Source organism: Cladophialophora yegresii (assembly GCF_000585515.1).
Source record: "Cladophialophora yegresii CBS 114405 chromosome Unknown aczIN-supercont1.1, whole genome shotgun sequence".
Lineage (NCBI taxonomy): Eukaryota > Fungi > Ascomycota > Eurotiomycetes > Chaetothyriales > Herpotrichiellaceae > Cladophialophora > Cladophialophora yegresii.
This window is the reverse complement of record NW_006913045.1, coordinates 3454839-3477011: the sequence shown is the minus strand read 5'-3', so window position 1 is coordinate 3477011 and position 22173 is coordinate 3454839. Positions and strand designations below refer to the sequence as shown.

The following is a 22173-nucleotide window of genomic DNA, read 5'->3' as shown; positions in this document are numbered from 1 at the left end:
CCGCCCCCAGCGAATGACGAGGGCAAATAACAGCCAGCCGCGACATGGGCTTGGTCTCCCATGAAAACGAGGCATATTGGACACAAGCTGCGCCCCAACGGCTAACGTAGTTCTCGACATTCATGACCGAAACAAGAGCGCTCGACAGCTCCTCGCCGTCCTGGCCCTGCACTTTGTTCGGCAGGATGATATTCTCGCGGTCACCGTTCCCTTTGGAGGACGTTTCAGATCAACACCTCCAGCAGCTGTGCGAGGTGCTCTGGAGCTGGAAAATCTGTCTGCGCTGCAGAGCTGGCCAAGGCTGCACAGTGCCAGAGTGCCCATGGCCACGATCCCTCCGCCTGGCCCGATATTTCGCATTCTACAAGGACATTACGGCCAGCTACGTCCCTGAGTTTCTCCCCGGTTGTCATCCTGCCTTGAGAAGTCATGAGGATCTGTTCGAGATCATCCGAGCGCTGAAGACCCAGCCTGATGTGCCCCGTTCACAGCTGACACAGCACTACTTCTCAAATAGAGACGGTGGCAATGCTCCTCTGCCACCCGTTGCCGACCAGGACAGAGCTGTCAATCTCGCGGTCAGAGCTATGACCATGATTAAATGCTCTGCAGACAGGCAATCTTCGGATTCCCTCGAATTAGGAATCAGACCTCTACAATGGCGGCAGGAAATCTCGCTCTCTCAGTTTCTCAGGGAAGCATTCCCGAAGACGAACCACCCTGCGCTCGGCGAGAAGGACAACACAGGCAGCTCAGTAGAGATCAAGGCCAACCTGACGGCACAGAGACTCAAGAAGGTCGCCGGCCTGAAGTTCCAGCCGACGAACGATCTTAGAGAACATCTGAAGCTCGACCAAAAGCTTGGAGTTGTGCTGATCTTCGACCACACAGCTTTCCTGACCGAACACCTGATTGCGAGCCGGTCTATCTCCACGAATGCCTCTGCCGGCCAAGCCATCGAGTTGTAGGTGCCTTCGGGCCCCCGAAACGAAGATAACCAGTGCAGGCTGACCTTTGCAGAGGAAACCTTCCACGCCAACTGACGCTCGAATCCCTCGACTCTGTACAACGAATCCTCTTTCCGCCGGACCTACAGTCACAGTCCCTCCTGCGGTCGCTCGTCTCCAAAGCCGGTTTTGACCCTGACTGCATGCGCTTTGAGTCCGCTCCTCACCGCTCCGACAGCGAGAACGACATCGTGTACCAGCATTTCTGTGCTAAGCTCATGGACCTCTACGACGAGCTCCTCAATCCGACTCCACGCAGCGTGGTTGACAAATGGGTCGAGAAAAGAAGCGGCGCCAGGCACGTCATGATGGCGACGCTCGTCGGCGTTATCATCGCCATCTTTCTCGGAATACTCGGCCTTGCTGTTTCCATCTTCCAGGCATGGGTCGGCTATCAGGCCTGGAAACATCCCCTACCCAACGTCTGAGATTACACCATGTCTGAGCAGGCTTATTTCATTCGCCTCACGCTGCTTCGCCTTCGAAACACCTCATGCTCCCTGTGTTCTGCACCCACTCGGGTCGTAATCGAATAGAGTCTCCAACTCCAGAGCACATTACGAAACTCCCGGGGTACAACTTCAAGAGTTCCCACATTGCCAACCACGAGATAGGGCATTGCAGCGAGCGGCTACCGCAGCGCGGTGCGCGACAGTCGCCCTTCGCCATCCGCGCGAGGGAAGGTGTGCTGTGCCTGCTATAATATACGGCGGGATACCCGAAGTATCCCGCAGGACGCTGTGACTAAGTACCGCTGCCACAGAAGAGAAGATTCTCAATTTAGCGAAAAGTGCTTAAGCGGGAAAGTCGATCGCAGTCAATGCTTATCGGGCTAGGAAGAAGCTATAAAGACGTGTGATGAGTTTCGTTGCACCTTCTAACCAGTTTACGTTGGTGGACGAGTGGGACGACTTGGCTACCTACGCTACTGTGTACAGGTAGTTAATAATGGCGCTTGTCAACTCGTGGTGCTCTTACCCCGCGCGCCCGCCCGATCCACCGCAGAGCTTCTCTCGGGATCGTTCCACTCCCGATCCTCGATCGTTGGAGCATGATTTAGTGGTGAGCGGGCACGGCACCAAACGCTTCTTGTCGGCTTGACCGATTTTCAATTTGTCGGCTTCGGACCCGGCGTCCAGTCTCGACCATCGTGTACCTGAGACATGCAGCCGTGCTCTGCTGTCATTACTTGCTCGGATCTCGTGGGCTTGCATCAGCACCAGCTGAACATGGGAATCCAGCGAAGCGTCCCAGGTACGACGGTTACGACACAACCCGAACGCTTGCCTATGAGGGGTTCGCCTGCCTTGCACTCGCATCACTGGAGGCTGCGTCCTTTCCTAAGACGGCAGTTTCTAGAGCTCACGGTAAGTCTACTCGAGTGGCCATCAAGCTATCCATGCACAGACAGGCAGCCCAAAGACGGCTCGGTGACAGATGGGAAAGCTATAAACCTAGGATCGGGCCTGCTCTGCTCCTTCGGGTCTCTTTGATCGAAGGTCAAAACGGTAACTTGATACCTGAGCTCTCTGACCCTGATCGAACACTCGCTCTTCACACTCACTTCACTCTCGACTGTCTTTTCGAGCGACAGCTCCATCCTCACAATATCCACCCAGATTGTTACGCTCCCTAAGCTGAATTACTCGCAAACCAGCGGTCAGGATGCGCTTCTTCTCTGTCGCAGCCGTCGGCATCTCGACTCTCCTCCATTTTGCAGCTTCGCAAGACTTGTCGACGCTCCCATCGTGTGCGGTATGTACTGGCCACCACACCGGCGTCGGACAGACGAGCTTACTTCAACGAAGGTGTCGTGCGCCACCAGCGCCATTGGCAGCACAGGCTGCGCAATCACGGACGCCGCCTGCGTCTGCTCGGCGAGCAGTTTCTTGACCGGCGTACAATCATGCATCAGCACAGCCTGTAGCCCCACTGACCAAGCTGGTTCGTGCTCATGAACGATCTTTGCACTTTTCCACTCTCAAAGCCCCCACTGACCACCAGCTCGACAGCGACCCTGGCATTCGCGCAACAGTACTGCGGGTCTGCAGGTGTCACCATCACCTTGCCAACCGCCAGCGCCTCTGCTCCACCTCCTGGACCGACTTTCACATCTTCCGCAACCATTGCTCCGCCTGCAACTCCGGCAACGACTACCAGCTACGCACCGGCGAGTTACTCGGCTGTGAGCACCGCTGTCCCACCTGCCGCGTCGTACACTGGTGCCGCTTCCGCATTGAGACAGCAGTGGGCTGGCCTTGCTGGCGTCGTTGGATTGGGTGTTGCTGCCCTGCTCTAAATATGAGGGAATGGGGCCTTAGTGCCGGATGAGAGGAGACGGAGTGCGGAGAATATAGTTATGAGGCACGCGCGACGACACCGCAGATGACTGCACTATGTGACAGACGAAAAAGGAATGAGACATGAAGCGTCGGATTGTGCGAAGGATATGAGGAGAGGCTGTCGAAAAGAGAGCATATAGCATAATACGAATGAACTCAATCTTTACTAGATGAAGCGGATCCACCCAGAAGATACCTAGGTATTGCGTTGTGTGCTTAAGTAGCTTGCTTGTGCCATTTCTTCCGGTTACGACTACGGAGTACTGTGTACTGAACGTTATGTATAAATGCTAGGCGGGCCCACAGTCATCTAATTCAGTCCTTGTAAGAACTTCGAGTCACTATACAAAATGTCTAGATGTAGAAGCTATAACTTCGAATCCTTCTTCTTGCCGCTCCCACTCCCGTTCTTCCTTGAAATATTTCTACTCGCATCCATGACCAGACTCGCGTGGACCGAGCTAGCGACTAGTTCTCCCTGTTCGTCCCACACCTCGATATCCAAGTCGAAGCGTCCGTTCTTGATGACTTTCGCTTTTACACGGACGAACAGCCACTCCACCCCTTCGCCGGGTAGGAGCTTCTTCACGTCCAGATTTAACGCCAGAGTCGGGTACCAGTACTTTGCTCTCGGCTCGTTCGAGGCGAGGAATTGTTTCAAGTCCGACTGACTGTGCTGGCCTATTGCTGCCTCTTCCACGAAGGGGTTCACATAGCTTTCCACGACCTGAGGGAACATATCCACCAGGAACCCTAGCGCATCGTTGGTCCACCGGCCCACGGCGCCGTCGAAGCGTGGTGTCTTCGGCGTGAAGCGGACCCATTGCTCGACCATCGCGCGAGGTCGGCCCGTCGAACTGTCGGCCGCCGGCTTTCTCTCAGGACGGACGAGGAAGATCTGGATGTTTTGCGCGGCGCGTCGGAAGGAGGGGAACGGATCAGACGCCCGGTGAGTGTAATTCTCGTCATGGCCCTGGGAGGCCAGCAGGGAAAGATTCACCGGCAAGGCGGGAGGGTACAGGTTGTATTGCGTGTCGAGGCTCAACCCTTCTTCCGTGGCTATATTGCTCATCGTGATATACCCCTGCGCTTCATCCTGGTCGGGTCCTTCATCGTTGCTGGCGTCTTGTTTCTGGGATAGAGTGATATGTAGGTTCGATATGCGGGAGCCCAGTTTCACGTCCTTGACTGTGAAAGTCGCAGGGCCGACAGACGTGCGCCGTAAGAACTCGAGATGGAGGTTTATCGGGTGTGGAGAGGAGCGGGCGCGGTGGGTTAGGTACATGTGCTTGCGCGCGACGACGAGGAACGCCGACGTAACGTAGCCTCCATTGGGGACTGTTGGCAGGTTGTGCGTAAGTTCTTGGCCCAAGCCGGCTAGAGTAATCGTTGAGGGTTTACCTGTGCCAATACACCACTCATTTTCAAGAGTGAGAGCATATTGATGCGAGGAAAGTTGCTTGATGGGCAGGACGTCTGCGAAAGTGGGCAAGACCATGGTGGCGTGGCGCGCAACCGGGAAGGACGAGGACAAGATACAAGAACGCTCACAGGAACATGTTCTGTAGAGAGGCTTATTCAGATCTCAAGCAAATGTCACCATACACGTTCGCAGCAGCTTCGCGGTTGCCAGGAGTTCGGGAGTATCCAAAAAACGGCTTCCACCCCAAAACGACAATGAGCCTCGGCATGAGGCGCCCGGTGGGCTGGATCGCTGCACGTCCCTTTAATTGAACTCACTTGATTTGCTTGCTTGCTCTACAATGGTCGAAGTCGTGTTCGATGATGGGGATGAGATAAAGCCCGGGTGTAAAAGTCGTAACACGAGTGGACAGGAGCATTGTTGTGTAGGAGTTGGATTTTCAATTCAGCCCGAACTGATCAACAGGGCATAAAAGTCCTGAGGCAGTCAAAGCAAGAAACAAGAACCCCCCGTTGCACATTCGACCATCAGTGGACACTGGAACAGGCTGCCAGTCAACGGTTAAATCTTCGCCACGCCGTGGACCTGTGGCTGTGCGTTTAGCTTGTCGCAAGCCACCCAACACAATCGCCATGAGTGATGCACAATGACGAGACACGGGGCGAAATACCCCCAGACCCTTCCGTGAGGGCGTGCTCTCAGTGGTGCTTTACCAAGTTTAGCATGCGTGGCATCTCTTGTTTCTTGCATTGTCGCATAGTGGAGTGAGATACTCCATTCTTCCATTCGATAATCTATCTCTTAGCCCGAGGGTGATTGTGTCCTGTTTGCATCTCGAACACCGCCATTGCTCATGGCCGTTGTTCAACCTCACCCTTTCCATATGCGTTGGACTCTGTCACCATTGTACAGATGACCTGCTATTCATACTCCCACCGGCACTCAGTATGAGATATCCTCGCAAAGGCCGCCATGACCCGACAAGCAATGCGCCCAGCGCGCCAGCAAGGCCGCGCCTTCTATCTGACAGCCTTCATCATCACCCTCCTCGCTTTTTATAGCTTCGTTCGAGACTTCAGTCACGGTCCTTCTGCGCAGAGGCTGGCTGTGCGAAGCCTCGAAGCACGCGACCTCGAGGTACCACGATGATCCGTCCAGGACATGTAGATATGCGCAAAGCTAACGCTTGCGATTAGTGTCGGCTCGTCCATCATGCAGAGGACAAGTGCGCCTTTATCACACAGAACTGCCCCGACGAAGAAGCTGGCCTGATCTCCTACCTCCGTCTCTACTACTGCAGCCTGTCCAACGCTCAACCCCTCGCCTTCCTCATCCTGGTAGTATGGGTCAGTCTCCTCTTCAGCACCATCGGCATCGCCGCCTCCGACTTTCTCTGCATCAATCTGAGCACGATTGCGAACATTCTGGGCATGAGCGAGAGCTTAACAGGCGTCACATTCTTGGCTTTTGGCAATGGGAGTCCCGATGTCTTTTCCACATTTGCAGCCATGCGCAGCAACAGTGGTAGTCTGGCGGTGGGGGAATTGGTGGGCGCTGCCAGCTTCATCTCCGCCGTCGTTGCGGGGAGTATGGCGTTGGTCGCACCCTTCCAGGTCGCCAGGAGGAGCTTCATCCGGGATGTTGGATTTTTCGCCGTGGCCGCAAGCTTTAGCCTGGTATTCCTGGCGGACGGCAGTTTGCGGCTCTGGGAGTGTATCACCATGGTCGTCTACTACATTTTCTACGTCATCTTTGTGGTGGTTTGGCATTGGTGGCTGACCCGGCGGCGGAAGAGAAGGCTTGCGGAGACTGCAGCTAGGCTGCATCACCATATTCCAGACACGCAGGAATTAGAGGCCCCTCCCATTGACGAGGACGATGAATCGCGCCCTGCCAGCGAGCGGACAGGCCTCCTTCGTGGCCAGTCAAACGATACTCTCCCGACCATACGAACCCCGGGGACGCCCGCATGGAAGATTCATGACTACGACGAGGACGATGAAGCGCGAGATCGATACTTGGCTGAGCTACAGAGTAAAATGAGAGTCAGTCGGCCGACTCGAGGCGAACGAAGGAATACAATGACCCCGATTCGACCCAGTTTGATAGGAGCGTTGGAGTTCAGATCCCTTATGACCTCTTTGGAAAGAAAAGCGACGAATGCGCAGCCTATTGGTCTTCGGAGATACTCCGACGACGCATCGTCCACCCAAACTCCCATTCCGGCCACTGCGCCTCCTGGTGCCTCCCAGCCAGAGCTCATCAGTTCTCAGTATTTGGATGTTGAAGGCGAAAGTCCCCGCCGCGCACGAGCAGTATCGGCCAACGATGCCGCTCACCTACGCCTCGATACGGATTTTCTGAGCGACAGATTTTCAGGGCGAAGCTCCGAGAACGCCCTCGCCAGCGAAGAGTCGTCACCACACCCGACCGCCACACACACCCGGCCGAGTGCCAATATTTTGAAAACGCTCAATGACCCATCAAATCAGAGGCCACCGTCTCCAAAGCGCATTCGTTCTCCCTCAGGCTCGCAGCCGGAGACCGGGTCGCTGCATTCCAATGCCGTCAACTCCAGATCTGCCAATCTCCTGGCACCACCAGCGACGACCTTCCGCCGCCCAGACTACAACGATGAGCATAGGTCTGACTCTCGAAGCGGCAAGTCATCACCTCGGGGTGGCTCGACCCTGCAAGTTCCGATTCTGCACACACCGCATCCCGACCACTCGAAGGGAGCGCTGAGACTCGAAGATTTTCCCCCTTACGTGGATTCTCCGATGCTTCTCACCCCCGTTGGCTCTCGGCCGCCTAGCATCAGCCTTCCCGCGCCTAGTATGTCACCAGAGTCTACTGCGCATCTTGGGCTTCTCCCGGATGAAGAGGACGAGCCTCTGCGGAGGTTCGCGTGGTGGCCCTACCAATATCTTCCAGCCCCTCAGGTCATTTATTCGACACTATTCCCGACTCTTTATGGCTGGCGTGAGAAGTCACACATTGACAGAATGCTGGGCTTGGTTACTGCTCCCAGCGTGTTTCTGCTCACTATCACACTTCCTGTTGTCGAACCAAAGGAAGATAAAGTGCCGGATCCCGATCCAGCGCTTCTGTCACCCGGGAGCGCGCCTCGTAGCAGATCAGACAGCCACGTCGCTGCCACTCCGGGATCGCTTCCCAAGCTCGGCTCTTCTGATGGTCCGCCTCACCCACATGGCACGGGAATATCGAGACAGATGTCAGACTATGTCAAGAGCCCCATTCATGGCGTTGATGAAGTCAGTGGGCCAAAAGATTGGAACCGCTGGTTGGTGTTCCTGCAAGCATTCACTGCACCTTTCTTTGTGGTGACCATCGGCTGGGCGAACATGGATGACGACCTCAACGGCACACTGTATGTGAAGATGGTTCTGGGCTCACTGGTGTTCTCGCTGGTGTTGCTCCTCATACTCTTGTCCTTGACAAGTCCTGATCGAGAGCCCAAGTACCGGCCTTTGTTGTGCTTTTTGGGATTTGCCGTGGCCATAGGCTGGATCTCTACAATTGCCAATGAAGTGGTCGGAGTGCTCAAGGCCTTTGGGGTCATCTTGGGCATGTCGGATGCCATCCTAGGATTGACCATTTTCGCCGTGGGCAACTCTTGCGGTGATTTGGTTGCGGACATTACTGTCGCAAAACTCGGTTACCCAGTCATGGCATTGTCAGCATGCTTTGGCGGTCCGATGCTGAACATCCTGCTCGGGATTGGCATCGGCGGGCTGTATATGACTGTCAACAAGGCCACCCAGAAGCACGCAAAACATCCCCACAAGCCGATCAAGTACAAACCGTACGAGATCGAAGTGAGCACGACCCTGATGATATCGGGAGTGACCCTGCTCGTCACGTTGATCGGGCTGTTGATTGTTGTGCCGTTGAACGGGTGGAAGATGGACCGCAAGATAGGGTTTGGCTTGATCCTATTGTGGTCGGTGTCTACCATTGGCAATATTATTGTCGAATTGCTTGGATATGGGGGCGACACGCTGATCGCTGGAATTTGACGTTTGTATACCCGAGGCATGGACGGCATGGATGGGCTGGAGTTCAGGCTATTGCGGGGCATCGGACTGGAAGCTGTCTGCCATGAGTACGGAGTACATAGTGATGGTATATATCTTTGCTAAGAAAGGAAGACTCTGAGACAGCTCTGCATTGTTCGCACCACGCCTTGAGTTACTAGTGGTCACAAGCACGCGACTCTTACCCAACTATCACATTGCCCTTACTATCCTTCACCTAAAGATTTCAAAACTTCACTACCTGATGGATGGCACGAGTACAACGCTCCTATTGTCTCGAATGAGGCGCACGATCCGATGCAGCATAGTTCATTCAGCACACATATGAACTCGGTCCTAGTCAGTCGAGAAAAATGCCGCAGACGGGAGCCGTGATCAATACAGTACGCAGTCAGCCAGTCCCGCACATCCAGCACCCCGATTGTCGCCCTGGCCGGGTCTACATCCGGCGCCTGCAATGCGTTCAGTACACAGTAATAGCCATGCAATTGCCGAACGCGCATCATTGGTCGTCCTTCCAGGACCTCGGCATCTTTTCCGCGCAATTGGCCACGCGAGCCACATTGCGATCAGGCACGGACCACTATCGGCCATGGTCGCATTGCGACGGAGAGGCGACCAACGGCCATGACGATACCAAAGTACATACTCCGTACTCTTACAAGGCGACTCAGCGAAGGCCTTCGCTGAGAGTGCTAGACAGCTTAACTCAGCTTCATCAGTTCGACTCGGCTCGGCCCGGCTTTGGCTTTGGAAAGACTGACCACGACAATCAATTCGGTTGAGCTGCTTGCTGTCTTGTTTAGTCTGTCAGCAAACTGTATGCAAATATCGTCCAACTTGACAATATCCGATCCCGTACCGCCCGAACGTCATCTCGGCCGTATCGTGTCTCTGCTCTCAGCATCGAGTCTCCCCAGCTGGAACTCGGTCTACACACACCGCCAGATCAGCCAGGCACCGCTACGGCGGAGAGCGCTTCTTCATCAAATACTATACGAAGCTCTCAAACGACTTTCCAGTTCACGTAGAAGGCACCTCGAAGGCTCCTGCAACCATGCCCATCAAGTCGGATTTCCCGGACGTCGAACTCTCCGTCACAGATATCTGGTCCTTCCTCTTCAACAGGAAGGACAGAGAATTCCCGGACGACCATGTCATCTTCCAATCTGCCGAGACGCTCAGCCGGCAATACACATTCGCGCAATTGCGGCAACTGTCCGTCGACTTTGCCAAGGGCCTCAAAACGGTGTACGAGTTTCGCAAAGGCGATGTCCTAGGATTATTTGTCCCCAACGACATCGATGTCCCACCCGTCGTCCTCGGCACGCTATGGGCCGGGGCAGTCGTCTCGCCCGCCAACCCAGGCTACACGGTCCCGGAACTGGTGTACCAGCTGAAAGACTCGGGCGCGAAGGCCCTATGCACGCATGTGTCCGTCCTGGATACGGCGTGTAAAGCAGCGCGCGAAGCAGGCATACCGGAATCGCATATCTTCCTACTCGGCGCGAAGCAAGAGGACGGTACCACACGAATCAAACACTGGACCTCGATCCGCAACCAGGACGGGCTGCAGCGGTTCCGCCTCCCCAAGTTCCACCCTAAAACGGACCTCGCGTTTTTGGTCTACTCGTCCGGCACGACGGGGCGGCCCAAGGGCGTGCGCCTCACGCACTTCAACATGACGAGCAACATTGAGCAGATTCACAGCGCCGAGGGCTGGCTGACGTGGAACGGCACCAGCACGCCACCCAACAGCGACATACCTCTACCGGCACACGGCCAGGGGGACAAGATCCTCGCGTGTCTGCCCTTCTTCCACATCTACGGGTTGAACTGCCTCGTCCTCTCCCCGATCTACTCGGGCGTGCACACGATGGTGATGGCGCGCTTCGACCTCGAGCGGTGGTGCTCCATCGTGCAGGACCACAAAATCACATTCAGCTACATCGTGCCGCCGATCGTGCTGCTGTTGTGCAAACATCCCGTGGTCGAGAAATACGACCTCTCATCCTTGCGGATGACCAACTCGGGCGCCGCGCCCCTGACCCGCGAACTCGTCGAGGGCCTGTACGCGCGCAAGGGCGTCAAGGTCAAGCAGGGCTACGGCTTGTCCGAGACGGCGCCCACCATCTTCATGCAGAAGTGGGAGGAGTGGCGCTCCGCCATTGGCACCACCGGCGTGATGGTGCCGAATCTGGAAGCCAAATTCTGTGCCGTTCCGGGGTCAGGCGAAGAAAGTGACGGTGGCAAGGAACTGGCCCGGGGCGAGATCGGCGAGCTGTACGTCCGAGGCCCGAACGTGTTTGGCGGATACCACAACAACCCCAGCGCCACGGCCGAATGCCTCGAAGACGGCTGGTTCCGGACCGGCGACGTCGGGTTTCTGGACGAGCGCGGCAACTTGACCATCACGGACCGGGTCAAGGAGTTGATCAAATACAAAGGTGAGTTGCGAACGTCTCTTTCTCGCACACCTTCGTGGAAGTGTTGTCAAGGCCACGCACATTCTCGACCCTCACCTTTACTAAACCATTTCCTCTTCTCTCTAGGCTTTCAAGTCCCTCCAGCCGAACTAGAAGGCTACCTAGCCTCGCACCCCCTGATCGACGACGTCGCCGTCGTAGGCGTCGAAAGCGAAGCCCTCGGCACCGAAGCCCCCCGCGCGTACATCGTGCGCAAGGGCGGTCTGTCGGCTGTGAAACCGACCGACGCCGCGGAGATCATCGGCTGGATGAACGCAAAGGTCGCGAACCACAAGAAGTTGCGCGGCGGGGTCAAGTTCGTCGACGCCGTGCCGAAGAGCGTGAGCGGCAAGATTTTGAGGCGTGTGCTCAAGGAGCGGGCGAAGACGGAGTTTCGAAAGGAGGAAGAGCAAGAGGCCAGTCAGGGAACGGTGAAGGCGAAGTTGTAGGGAGTGGCGCCGTTATGAAAGGGGGTTACCGGCGGGTCGTTTGGGGGTTCGTGGAATCGAGTTGTGGTAGCGGGTGAGGATTCTTTGAAAGGGATGTTTATGAGTAGATGGGTCGTGGTCTCTTGGTGCGGCATGACATTTGATTGCATGTGATTTGGATACGACTACATAATCTCTGGCAGAGTGACTACCTACCTTGGCTATCTGCGGTACAGTAGCGAAGTTGATTGTAGCGTCATCTGTCCGATCTGCTAGAAGGGAGCTAGTCCATCGCGCTGTGTGAGGCCGCGAACCGCTTGTTGAAGGTGGAAGAGAAGAAGAGAGAAAGTAGTGGAGACCAAGTAGCCAGCCTCTCGATGGCGTGAGCGAGATGAACCAAAGAAAAGAGTTGGAATATGGGAAAGGTAGAGAGGCTCTGTCGAGGATTTCCTGGAATCGAAATTTTGAAATTTTGAAATGAGCAAATTGAGCATTACAGTGGATGAATCCAAAGAAGCCGCCACAACCGCGAAGAGGCGACGTTCCAGCACAATGTTGGGACAGGCCAGAGATACTAGGGACAAAGCTGCGGTAATTACTGTCTTCGTGCAAGATCATTCCCTCTCGGTACTGTTACCCACAAGGAAGATGTCTCTATTCCTATAGAGAAGAGAGCCGGAGGGAGAGTAATCCGTGAGGTCGTGCCCAGCTTGCTAACTGCTCGATCGGGTCCCATCACATCGTGTTCTTTCCTTCGAGGAAGGTTTGGAGATTACCAGCGCCCGTCATAGTCCCCTTGCATACGGGGACCGCATGAATGATCCGTAACTGTTGCTCATGGAACTCGACAGCGAATCTGTCTCGGATGTTCGTCCACCGCTCGGGCTCGCGATGTGTCTTTTGGCGGAACTGCCTGATAAAGGGGTTGATGAGGTGGATGTGGCGTGTTGTGATGATGATGATGATGATAGTAGAGAGGTCTTCCAGGATGACGACGATTTGCTGTAGCTTGGAGTTGTGGGAGTCGTCGAGTCGAGGGAGGTGATGGATCTGCGAGCGAAGAATGCTGATGCCATGGTCCTGAATGTTATCGAGATATACTGTGGTATATACTTTTGTGGCACGGCGTCCCCGGACGGCGGCGTGACTGCTTCTGGCGGCGTCTGCCGAGATCTGCTTGCTCTACTGTGTGCAGGGTCTGGACTGTGCGAAAGGCTGGCTGGAATGCTGGAGGAGAGATCAAGCAATGTTTTGAGATGTCTTTCTCACCTTTATACATACGTGCGTCCCATGACATGTAGCCAGCGTTGGGTGGGACTCGGTCCGCGGCCCCATGCCAGCATCTCAAATCTCAGCTTGACAGCGCCTCGATATAGAGGCCAGTTGCGGGATGCCAAAGCTGACCACATGCGAGAAGCTCGCCCACCTGGACCGACGAATCAAGCTAAGAGTTCAGAGGATGAGTACGTAGGACGTAGCCGACGGGAAAAGGGACCCTGATAGACACGCATGGTTGAGTTACAATGCAGGGACAAGGCCAAATTGGCGTAGAGCTGACAGGGCGCAGCCAACACATGAAGAGAAGAGGGAGACAGCGTGCAGCGGTAGTACACAGTAATGCGTGCCTCGTGTTGGCGGAGCTCATAGGGCTGATGATCAGCCGTAGATCATCGCTTAATAACGGGCAGCGAGGTACATATACTTAGGCCTCATTGGGTGGTTGCGGCATTGAGGCCGCAGGACGTCCACCGCCTGAAAGTGGGGGCTGACTCGAAGAAACGTGCCTGAAGCACATAAGCAGCGCGGTGAAGCACATGTCGAAGACTTTTGGTCTCCTGCATCTCGCAGCAGGTGACCGAGGGCTGGGCAGGAAGTGTGAAGATTTGGCACCAGGGAGATGACTCCCTCCCGGATCCCCTCTTCGTTTTTCTACCGACACCCTTCACATCTTCCTTATTTCCACATTACGTGGTTCATGCTGCGAGGCGGAGAGACCTCCAAACCTGACATGACAGATAGACAGACGCAAACATGAATCCGTTCATATGCAACCTACTGATGGTCACCGGAATGGGCCTATCCCGTCACCACACGCCGATGCAAGCATCACACTCCCACTTCTCATGTAGCACGCCGTCCGCCTCGCACACTTTCGCTCGAACAGGTCTGTTACTGCATGTACACTAATCTTAGTATTGACAAACTGTACGGCTCCACTAAATTTGACTAGCCAACATACTCCTTGTCAATCCGTGCCAATACGTGGCATCCAAAGCCGCAATCCAAAGGCAAGAGCTATTCGGAGACTCAGCGGCGCTGTGGCATCCCGTGCATCATACTTGAACCGTCAATCCGGCACTGTTCAGGGGAGCGGGTCGCCGACCTCCGCCACAAAGTATGTATGATTTCCTGTAATGGACAATGTCGATGCATGAACTGCGGCTATTCAGCGAATGGATCGTGGTCGAGGACGAGATTGTTTTTTGCCGTATTCCGCACTCGCAAAGTAGCTTTGGGGGCGCTGTGGGCAAGTGCAGCAGAGGGCCACCAGGAGCACTGACGAGACAAGAACGACATTGCCATGATTGTGCGGTAGGACAAGGCTATCTTAGCTGTGACGTGAGACAGCATCAGAGATCCTCCACGTGATGCTTAAATACCTACCTCTTCCGTCTTGCAAAGCTTGCCCGGAAGTATCGACAGGAGTATGTCCTATCCTGATATCAAGATATTGAAATATCGAGGCAGGGGAGAGCCAGTGACGCAGGACGGGTTGAGTACGACACAGCCATAGAAATCGACGCGGAGGCTGCCTAGCGAGGCTGGCCGAGCTCGACGCAAGGCTTGGGCGGAAGCAACATGATACCCTGTTTCAAGATGTTTATCTGTACACACCGTGAACACAGATGGAAAATAAGTTGGAAGAAGTGTGGCGCTGGTTGACGTGGGAATTTCGAACTGGGCCAAGTAGCGTCCTCGAGTGGTACTGTAGCTCAAGGGGCGTGCGACACCGCGGCATAGTTGCCTTTCTCGAACGGGAGACTATTCCCTTTCCGTCGACATCGAACTTTTGACATTGGAGCTGCTCTACTCCGTATATCTGTTCGTGTGGCCATTACTCGACAGCGACGCCTTGGTTCATCTGGGCGATTGGGTGTAGGAGGTCACAATCACCTGCCACAAACTCGATGGACTCGCTTTCAAGCTCAATATGTCGGTCCTGCCGCCTCCGGCTCCTTCAATCATCCCCATACCGACCCTTCAGCACGTCCTCCTCCCGACTGTACATCCCACCCGAATCTCCCGCCTACATCGACGTCCCTCAACCACTCCAACCAGTTCGTGACGGCAAGCCTCGAGCAAAAGGCATCCTGCCCCTACCACGAGAACTCTTCCCCGCCCGCCGTCCAGACAAGCCCAGCCAGGGATATCTCGCCAACGTCACGCGCGATCCCCTGCCCAAGAACGTCCCATCTGAAGAACAACTCACCGAGACGGGCAAATATAAACGGCGCATGGCCGCGCTGCGGAAGACGCATCTCCGCTCGAGTCTAACAGAGCTGCACGCTCGAAAGACATCAATCGACAACACCATTGCATCCCGGAGTGCAGCCAAACAGCTCGACCGGGCGAGACTTCTCTCTCAATCGGAACGCGAAGACGCACGCCTTACGAACATCTCTATCCCCAGCGCCATGCGGCCGCAGAAGCTGCATCAATTGACGCCAGAAGAGGAGCGGGAAATCTACGACGCGCGTCTCGCTGCCCACCAAGCCACGCTGGCCGCAAAACATGAGGACCGCCTCGATAACCTCCACACGCTGTACATGAATGCGCGGAACTTCATTACCACGAAAGAACAGCTCGCGGCCGCGATCGACCAGGCGTTCGACTCGAGCAGATCGATCTGGGATAAGGAGGGCAAGCCGGATACCGTCGAGACGATGATTGCTCGGGGCAGGGATCGGTCCGCGGACGACGGACGCGGTGGAACCATGTTGCCTGGCGATGTCACGGAGCGGGCGAGGAAGGATCAAGAGCGCATGAAGAAGATTGCAGAGCGGTTGAGTGGTGGGAAGTTGTGAGCTGGGTTGTAACCGGAACAGCAGCGTCGGCGAGATTTGATTGACTCAGTTGGCTGGATAGTGGGCGCCGTCGCTGGAGGAATTGTACAAATACGTGTGCCAGGACGCTGGGGCCCGGGACGCTGAGAAGAAACCGGGTGTCGAGACTGCAAGAAGTTGTACAAAACTTGTTACGAAGGATAAGTTACATCTTAAAACCTTGCGCTTCGTCAGGCGAGCGACCATGTGTCGGGCTTGTGCAGCGGCTCTTTGGCTACGGCATGGTTATTCCTTATCTTGAGAGATTGGCGCTGCTGGCCTCCTACTGATATATCAGGAAAATGTTCAAGTTCTCCTAGTAATAAAGGCGGAGGTTGGTTGGTGGATAACCAGATAGACCTAGTGTTTGGTTTCTTCGCTTTGCGCGTGGCATAACATTGGCACCCTTTTACTCCCAATCTCCAAACTGTCTGGGGTGAGGACGCAATATCGCCTGCTGGGGAGAAGCTCGAACGTGTAAGCGCGTGAGCAAACGGCCACGAGGGAGCAATGCAAGCACCGGCCTCCATTTATTTCCTCTCAACGCAAAGAGGTTGTAATCGAATAGCACTCCTGCACCTGTAGCACCTCCGGATGATCGCGTACGCCGGTTTGCCCTGTATGTGGAACACAAGCAGCCCAGCACTCCTTGTGCGTAGGGTTACCGTGAAAGCAATTGTTTGCAGGTATGCTCAGATGCTGTAATCTGTGGTAAACGTCGCCGGCATCAGAACGTTTTGAGACGGGCAGGTTGCCCGCGTCTCTAAAGGCGGCCCGTAAATCGGATGCTGTTGCACCGAGCTCAAAGCTCCCATCGAACTGTGAACTGGGGAGGACAGTGCGTTGATATTGGCTCTGGAGTACGTCCTCGATTGGCGGGTTTGCCGCTTTATACCTCCGTTTGTCGGCAAGCCGCGCGGCCACTGTATGTAAAAAACGGATGGTTGGAAGACAATATTGGGCCCCATAACTGTTTGATGGAGGGCATTCTGTGTATCAAGTCAGTGCTCGTACGCCGAGACCCACGCTACGAGTCTCGAATAGCTCGATTAGTCCTGCACCCAGACATTCTTCCAGAGCCCAATCGAAGTTCAGACCATACAAGTCCTTCCATTTCTTGGTCTTCGCCGGCATGACGCCGGAAAACTCTCCCCTGATTCGCTTGGCAGTAGAAACCCGATTGTCGGAATCCACAGCCCCGTCCCATCGTTCGCGGAGCAGATGAAGCGGAGCCTCCCTGTATTTCGATTTGCCAAGTAGCTCAAGTAAATGTGCGCGACCAGCAGCTAGCAGCCTCAGATATGGCCCGATATTTGGCACGGAGAGCACCAACTCGTTTGCTTGCAAGCCTTGCGTCTGGTGGATGGACGAGCTCGACCGCCGTGCCGCACCCACACCACCTAGATTCTCGAATGCCGACTCCCCGCCAATGGCATCTGTTGAGCCTGAGGCGGCACGGGATATTTTGGGCATGGACACAAGAGATGAACCAGCCAAAGAAACACTCCGAGATCCGGTCAGCGACGAGGAGACAAGAAAGCCATTCCGAGTCAATGCGGTCACATGAGACGTTGGCAATGCATGGGGTGGAATGCCCGTGGCTCGAGGCTGAGCGCGGAGCACGTTGCAGAAATCAGCGCGAACACTTGGTCCAACATCGCTTCGGTCAAGCAAGGCTTGTAACTCTTCCATGCTGATGACCACCTCGCCGAGGCCACTGACATCGTTGCCTCGACCCGTGATTTTGATTTTTCGAATCTTACCGGTGGCTTGCAACGCAGCAATGTCTCGCTCCGTCTTGGACGAGGCGGCCATCAGAGCGTGAACATGCGCTAACGACACAATAGGTGGCATATTCCGCTGGAAGTTGAGCACCTCGGCAACGCGCACACTGTTCATGCCCGCTCGCTCCGGTAGCAGCGCAAACATAGACGCACGAGCATACTGCACGGCACTCAGGACATCTCTGGCGGAGTCAACAGTGATGGTCGAGAGGACTCTGCCGCTTGGTGTCAATCTGTCCTCACCATCCTCCCGTCCATCTGGGTCGTCGCCGACAGCCTCAGCAAGTGACTTTGTCCGCTGACCCGTCGGTTTACTGCGCGGAAGACTCGCGAAAGGTGACGAAGAATGTCGACGTCCAGTCTCAGCGGGTCTCTTGGCCGGCTTATTTACCCGCGACGAGTGGGACGCAGTGAGATAGAGGGGCATGGCAGGAGAGACTGAGCTCAGAAAGGAGAAAAGTAACAATGATGGGTACTGTGGTATTTAGCTGCATCGCCACTGCGGCAAAGTCTCACCAACACCACAAGGCAAGGTCCCCAGAAAATCTCACTAGGCACCACCGGACACGGCGACGGCGATGTGGTTGGTGGTGGCCGGTTCCGAGGAATTGACTAGAACCTTCAGCGGCGTGGTTGGAAGAGAGTTTGCGAATTGGGTTGCGGAAGACAGACCGAGCCAGTTAAAGAAGGCAACAAGGGCGCGCTTACCTTCTTCCGGGCGGGCCAGAGGTAGTTTTCTAGGCTAAAACTCCTCTTGGGCCGAAGTTCCGGGCTCTTTCGGGCCTTGCTACGAGTTACGAGGTCCGAGCAGGTGGCATCCAGAGCCTAACGGATTGCTCCGACCGTGGCGCTACGCAGGAAGCTGCTCCCCTGCAATGCCCAGAATGCCCCACAGCATTCACGTCACTCCCAGGCTGGGAAAAACCGGACGCGGCTTCCTGCCAGCAACGACGACACCAACCGCGCTCCTCGAAGCCTGATCGTGATGCCGGATGTTGGATGTTGGCAGTGACGGGACTTAGTTCCATACCCACCGTCACCCAACCATGCAGGCGGCTACCAAGTAGGGCCTCGTGGGCCTGTATCACTGTAGCATGTGTAAAAAAGTTCCACAGCGCCCACGCATCATAGCTTCAAACGACTGACTTTCTCGCCCTTGCCGTACCACGCTCGTTCCACCCACTACGTGCCATGATCTTATTCTTATTCACTCCTTTCTCCCTGTTAACAACCTCCCGTCTCCAAGGCCGCAGTCTCTTCTAGCACCGTACTATAGTAAACGGTTGCCGATCCTTCACTTACTGACAGTGACGGCCCAGGCTACCTGATCCAGTGCAACTACTGTGTACTTCAGCCCAATCAACTCCTACGTCAAAGTGACTCCCCAGCTCGACTCCCATTAGACTGAGGTGGTTGATCACCAGAAAGTCTGCGGACTACCTCTCTCAAGGCATTGCTGTCTCCTTCTGCCTCGTCGATCTTTGACGCGAACTCGCACCATTGAAAGCGACAATGACCATCTTCGTGGCGTCCCTCTTCCTCCCCTACACCGTCAACTTCGACGCTCCTGGCTCCAGTTCCAGGCCACTGTCTCCGGAACTTGGCCGACCGCAATCGGCAGTCTCTGAGGCCTCGACCTTGCTCGAGGCGCAGCCCGTCAGCCTCTTCACACCGGGCGCCGGCATAACTGGGATTCCTGTGCAGACTCCGGGTCCCATCCCTCCGACTCCAGGCGGCACCACCGACCATGAGAAGATCTTTCGCCCTCATATTGACCGCAAGATCAGCCTCAGGCTTCCAAACGTCAGACCAGGCGCCGGCGCTCCTATACGAACCATCTCTCGACACGACCTCCACTCACCTGGCTGGGGGAAGACGTTTGGCTGGAATCAACCTCCCTCAAGAGCCAAGTCGCCTCCACCCAGCTCGATCCTGAAACACGCAGCAGGCGGTGTCAAAGAGCTTAAGGAGCTTAAAGAGAAAGCCGTTCAGATTGCATACAATTCTTCCACCAGGCATCACCGCCGACAGCGGACAAGAACTGTCAGCCAGGAACGGCGCTTTTCGAACGACAACTACGAGATTGACAGAGCGCCCCTGGGAAATGGCGGTCTTTACAATGCAATTGATGCCGCAGTAGATGCCGGTATTTGCGACGAGAAGACTTGGGTTGGGACCCTCGGTTGTCCAGTCGATGCCCTGGACGATCATATGAAAGAGAATATTGCAGAGAAATTGGAGAATGACTATGATTGTCTGACCGTCTACGCCAGCGACAGCGATTTGAATGGCCATTACGAGCACTACTGCAAGACCATCCTCTGGCCGGTGGTCCACTATCAGATCCCAGACCACCCAAAGAGCAAGGCGTACGAGGACCACTCGTGGGTATTTTACGTCAAGGTCAATGAGGCTTTCGCCGAGCGCATCGCAAAGAATTGGAAGAAGGGAGACAAGATCTGGATCCACGACTACCACCTGATGCTGCTGCCTGCCTTACTGCGACAGAAGCTCCCAGAAGCTGAAATCGGCTTCTTTTTGCATACGGCGTTCCCTTCGTCCGAGATCTTCCGATGCCTTGCGGTGCGGACCGAGCTGCTTCAGGGTATGCTGGGTGCCAACATGATTGGATTTCAGAACGATGAGTATGGCCATCATTTCCTACAAACTTGCAGCCGTCTCCTCAACGTCGAAGCCACCAAACATGGGGTCATTCTTGAGGACGGCAGGTTCGTCCATGTGGACACGTGCCCGATTGGCATTGATCCAAAGGCTATCGATCATCAACGCCAGGCGGACGAGGTCAAGGAGTGGGTACAGACCATCACCGAAAAGTACCGCGGCAAGAGAATTATCGTCGCGCGAGACAAATTGGACACTATTCGCGGAGTTCGTCAGAAGATATTGTCTTACGAGCTCTTCCTCAATAAGTACCCTGAGTACAGAGATCAGGTCGTGCTCATCCAGATTGCCACGTCGTCTACTGAGGATCCCGAACTCAGTGCCACTGTGGCCGACATCGTCACGCGTGTCAACTCTACTCACTCGACCCTGGCTCATCAACCTCTTGTGTTCTTGAAGCAAGACATTGACTTTGCTCAGTACATGGCATTGCTCACTGTAGCGGAGTGTCTCATGATAACTAGTCTGCGCGAAGGCATGAACTTGACCAGCCATGAATGGGTCGAATGTCAGGATGGCAAGCTGTCGGAGAACAAGTATGGTCCCTTAATTCTTAGTGAGTTCACTGGCTCTGCCACCGTTTTCGGAAACAACGCTATTTTGGTCAACCCATGGCATTATAGCAACTGTGCCGACGCCATTAAGCAAGCTCTTGATATGTCTCCCGAAGAGCGTCAGAGGCGTTGGAAGGCCATGTACGATGTTGTCATAGAACAGAACGCGGTGCGATGGTACGAGCAATACCTCAATGACCTGGAGCATGCATGGAAGGAACACAGGATCCGTGACTCCACGGCAGTTCCCCGATTGTCGGTGTCTTCCACAAAATCGAAGTACCTCAAGGCTAAGAGACGCCTGATTATCCTGGATTACGAAGGTACTCTGGCATCTTGGGGCTCGCCGACCGACATCATATTGACCACTCCGAAGAGGTCGATCGACGTTCTAAATGACCTCATTGAAGACAAGAAGAACATGGTCTATGTGATGAGCTCAAGAATGCCGGAAGAAATGGAAAGACTCTTCAGTCAAGTTAGCGGCCTTGGTTTGATCGCCGAGAATGGTGCCTTCGTGAGGGACCCGGAAGCAGATGAATGGCAGGAGCTGATTGACACCACTCATGTTGAGAAGTGGAAGAAAGGAGTGCGGAGCATTCTTCAGTACTATGTGGAGAGGGTGGAGGGAAGTCGAATCGAAATGCGGCACGCCTCTATCATCTTCGACTACGCTGATGCAGAGGATACATCGGGAGCTTTCAAACAAGCCGGTGAATGCGCCAATCACATCAACGATGCTTGTCGCGGGCAGAACGTCAATGCCATCCCTATCGAGGATGGGCTTTGCATTTCGGAAATCGATGTCAACAAGGGAGCAGCCGCTCAGTTGGTCGCCGAGAATTTGGAAAAGCAAGTCCAGGAAAACGGTACCACGTTTCCAGATTTCCTCATGGTCATTGGAGATTCGAGGGAGGATGAATATGTCTTCAACTGGGCGCACAAGTTGGAAAAGGCAGGCAAAATCCGGGATGTCATCACCGTGACTTTGGGTGCCAGAAGCACCGAAGCATCGGCTACGTTGACCCAAGGTGTGACTGGTAAGTTGCAAGCTTATACGTGTGAGATCTACAACTAACAATTCTAGGCGTGTTGTCAATACTGGAGAAACTCGCACGAGGAACGTAGCACGATCCTCGGGAGCGTCGTTCGGAGAGCTGGGCGTGAACTTTTATTTCATTGCTGATAAAGCGGACGGGGATTCAACGGACGGTTGATGAGTTGATGAAGGAATGCGTAGAGATCAATGCCACCAAGATACCCTGTATTAGACTGCACGAGCAATAGGGGTTTCCGCCCATGGGCATCGATAGACCGGAAGGTATTT

At 54.9% G+C, this 22173-nt stretch overlaps 8 protein-coding genes across 8 annotated transcripts; 6 read left to right on the top strand and 2 right to left on the bottom strand.

Annotated features, from left to right (window-relative positions):
* Positions 1-185: 185 nt before the first annotated feature.
* On the top strand, positions 186-1435 carry A1O7_01247 (uncharacterized protein; the record flags this gene model as incomplete). The annotated part of the gene is made up of 2 exons (XM_007755285.1): positions 186-964; positions 1021-1435. The coding sequence occupies 2 exons, from the start codon at positions 186-188 to the stop codon at positions 1433-1435; spliced, it is 1194 nt and encodes a 397-aa protein (XP_007753475.1).
* A 1243-nt stretch (positions 1436-2678) lies between these two features.
* On the top strand, positions 2679-3306 carry A1O7_01246 (uncharacterized protein; the record flags this gene model as incomplete). The annotated part of the gene is made up of 3 exons (XM_007755284.1): positions 2679-2762; positions 2816-2951; positions 3020-3306. Coding segments are annotated over 3 exons (507 nt in total), but the record flags the coding sequence as incomplete, so codon positions are not given.
* A 410-nt stretch (positions 3307-3716) lies between these two features.
* Positions 3717-4847, bottom strand: A1O7_01245 (uncharacterized protein; the record flags this gene model as incomplete). Its single annotated transcript, XM_007755283.1, has 1 exon — positions 3717-4847. The coding sequence occupies one exon, from the start codon at positions 4845-4847 to the stop codon at positions 3717-3719; it is 1131 nt and encodes a 376-aa protein (XP_007753473.1).
* An 897-nt stretch (positions 4848-5744) lies between these two features.
* On the top strand, positions 5745-8812 carry A1O7_01244 (uncharacterized protein; the record flags this gene model as incomplete). The annotated part of the gene is made up of 2 exons (XM_007755282.1): positions 5745-5909; positions 5969-8812. 2 exons carry the CDS (start codon positions 5745-5747, stop codon positions 8810-8812), a joined length of 3009 nt encoding a protein of 1002 aa, XP_007753472.1.
* A 1075-nt stretch (positions 8813-9887) lies between these two features.
* On the top strand, positions 9888-11744 carry A1O7_01243 (uncharacterized protein; the record flags this gene model as incomplete). Its single annotated transcript, XM_007755281.1, has 2 exons — positions 9888-11277; positions 11383-11744. 2 exons carry the CDS (start codon positions 9888-9890, stop codon positions 11742-11744), a joined length of 1752 nt encoding a protein of 583 aa, XP_007753471.1.
* Positions 11745-14911: 3167 nt separating this feature from the next.
* A1O7_01242 (uncharacterized protein) lies at positions 14912-15808 on the top strand (the record flags this gene model as incomplete). Its single annotated transcript, XM_007755280.1, has 1 exon — positions 14912-15808. One exon carries the CDS (start codon positions 14912-14914, stop codon positions 15806-15808), a length of 897 nt encoding a protein of 298 aa, XP_007753470.1.
* Positions 15809-16822: 1014 nt separating this feature from the next.
* Positions 16823-18037, bottom strand: A1O7_01241 (uncharacterized protein; the record flags this gene model as incomplete). Its single annotated transcript, XM_007755279.1, has 1 exon — positions 16823-18037. The coding sequence occupies one exon, from the start codon at positions 18035-18037 to the stop codon at positions 16823-16825; it is 1215 nt and encodes a 404-aa protein (XP_007753469.1).
* A 1085-nt stretch (positions 18038-19122) lies between these two features.
* Positions 19123-21924, top strand: A1O7_01240 (trehalose 6-phosphate synthase; the record flags this gene model as incomplete). Its single annotated transcript, XM_007755278.1, has 1 exon — positions 19123-21924. One exon carries the CDS (start codon positions 19123-19125, stop codon positions 21922-21924), a length of 2802 nt encoding a protein of 933 aa, XP_007753468.1.
* Positions 21925-22173: the final 249 nt, after the last annotated feature.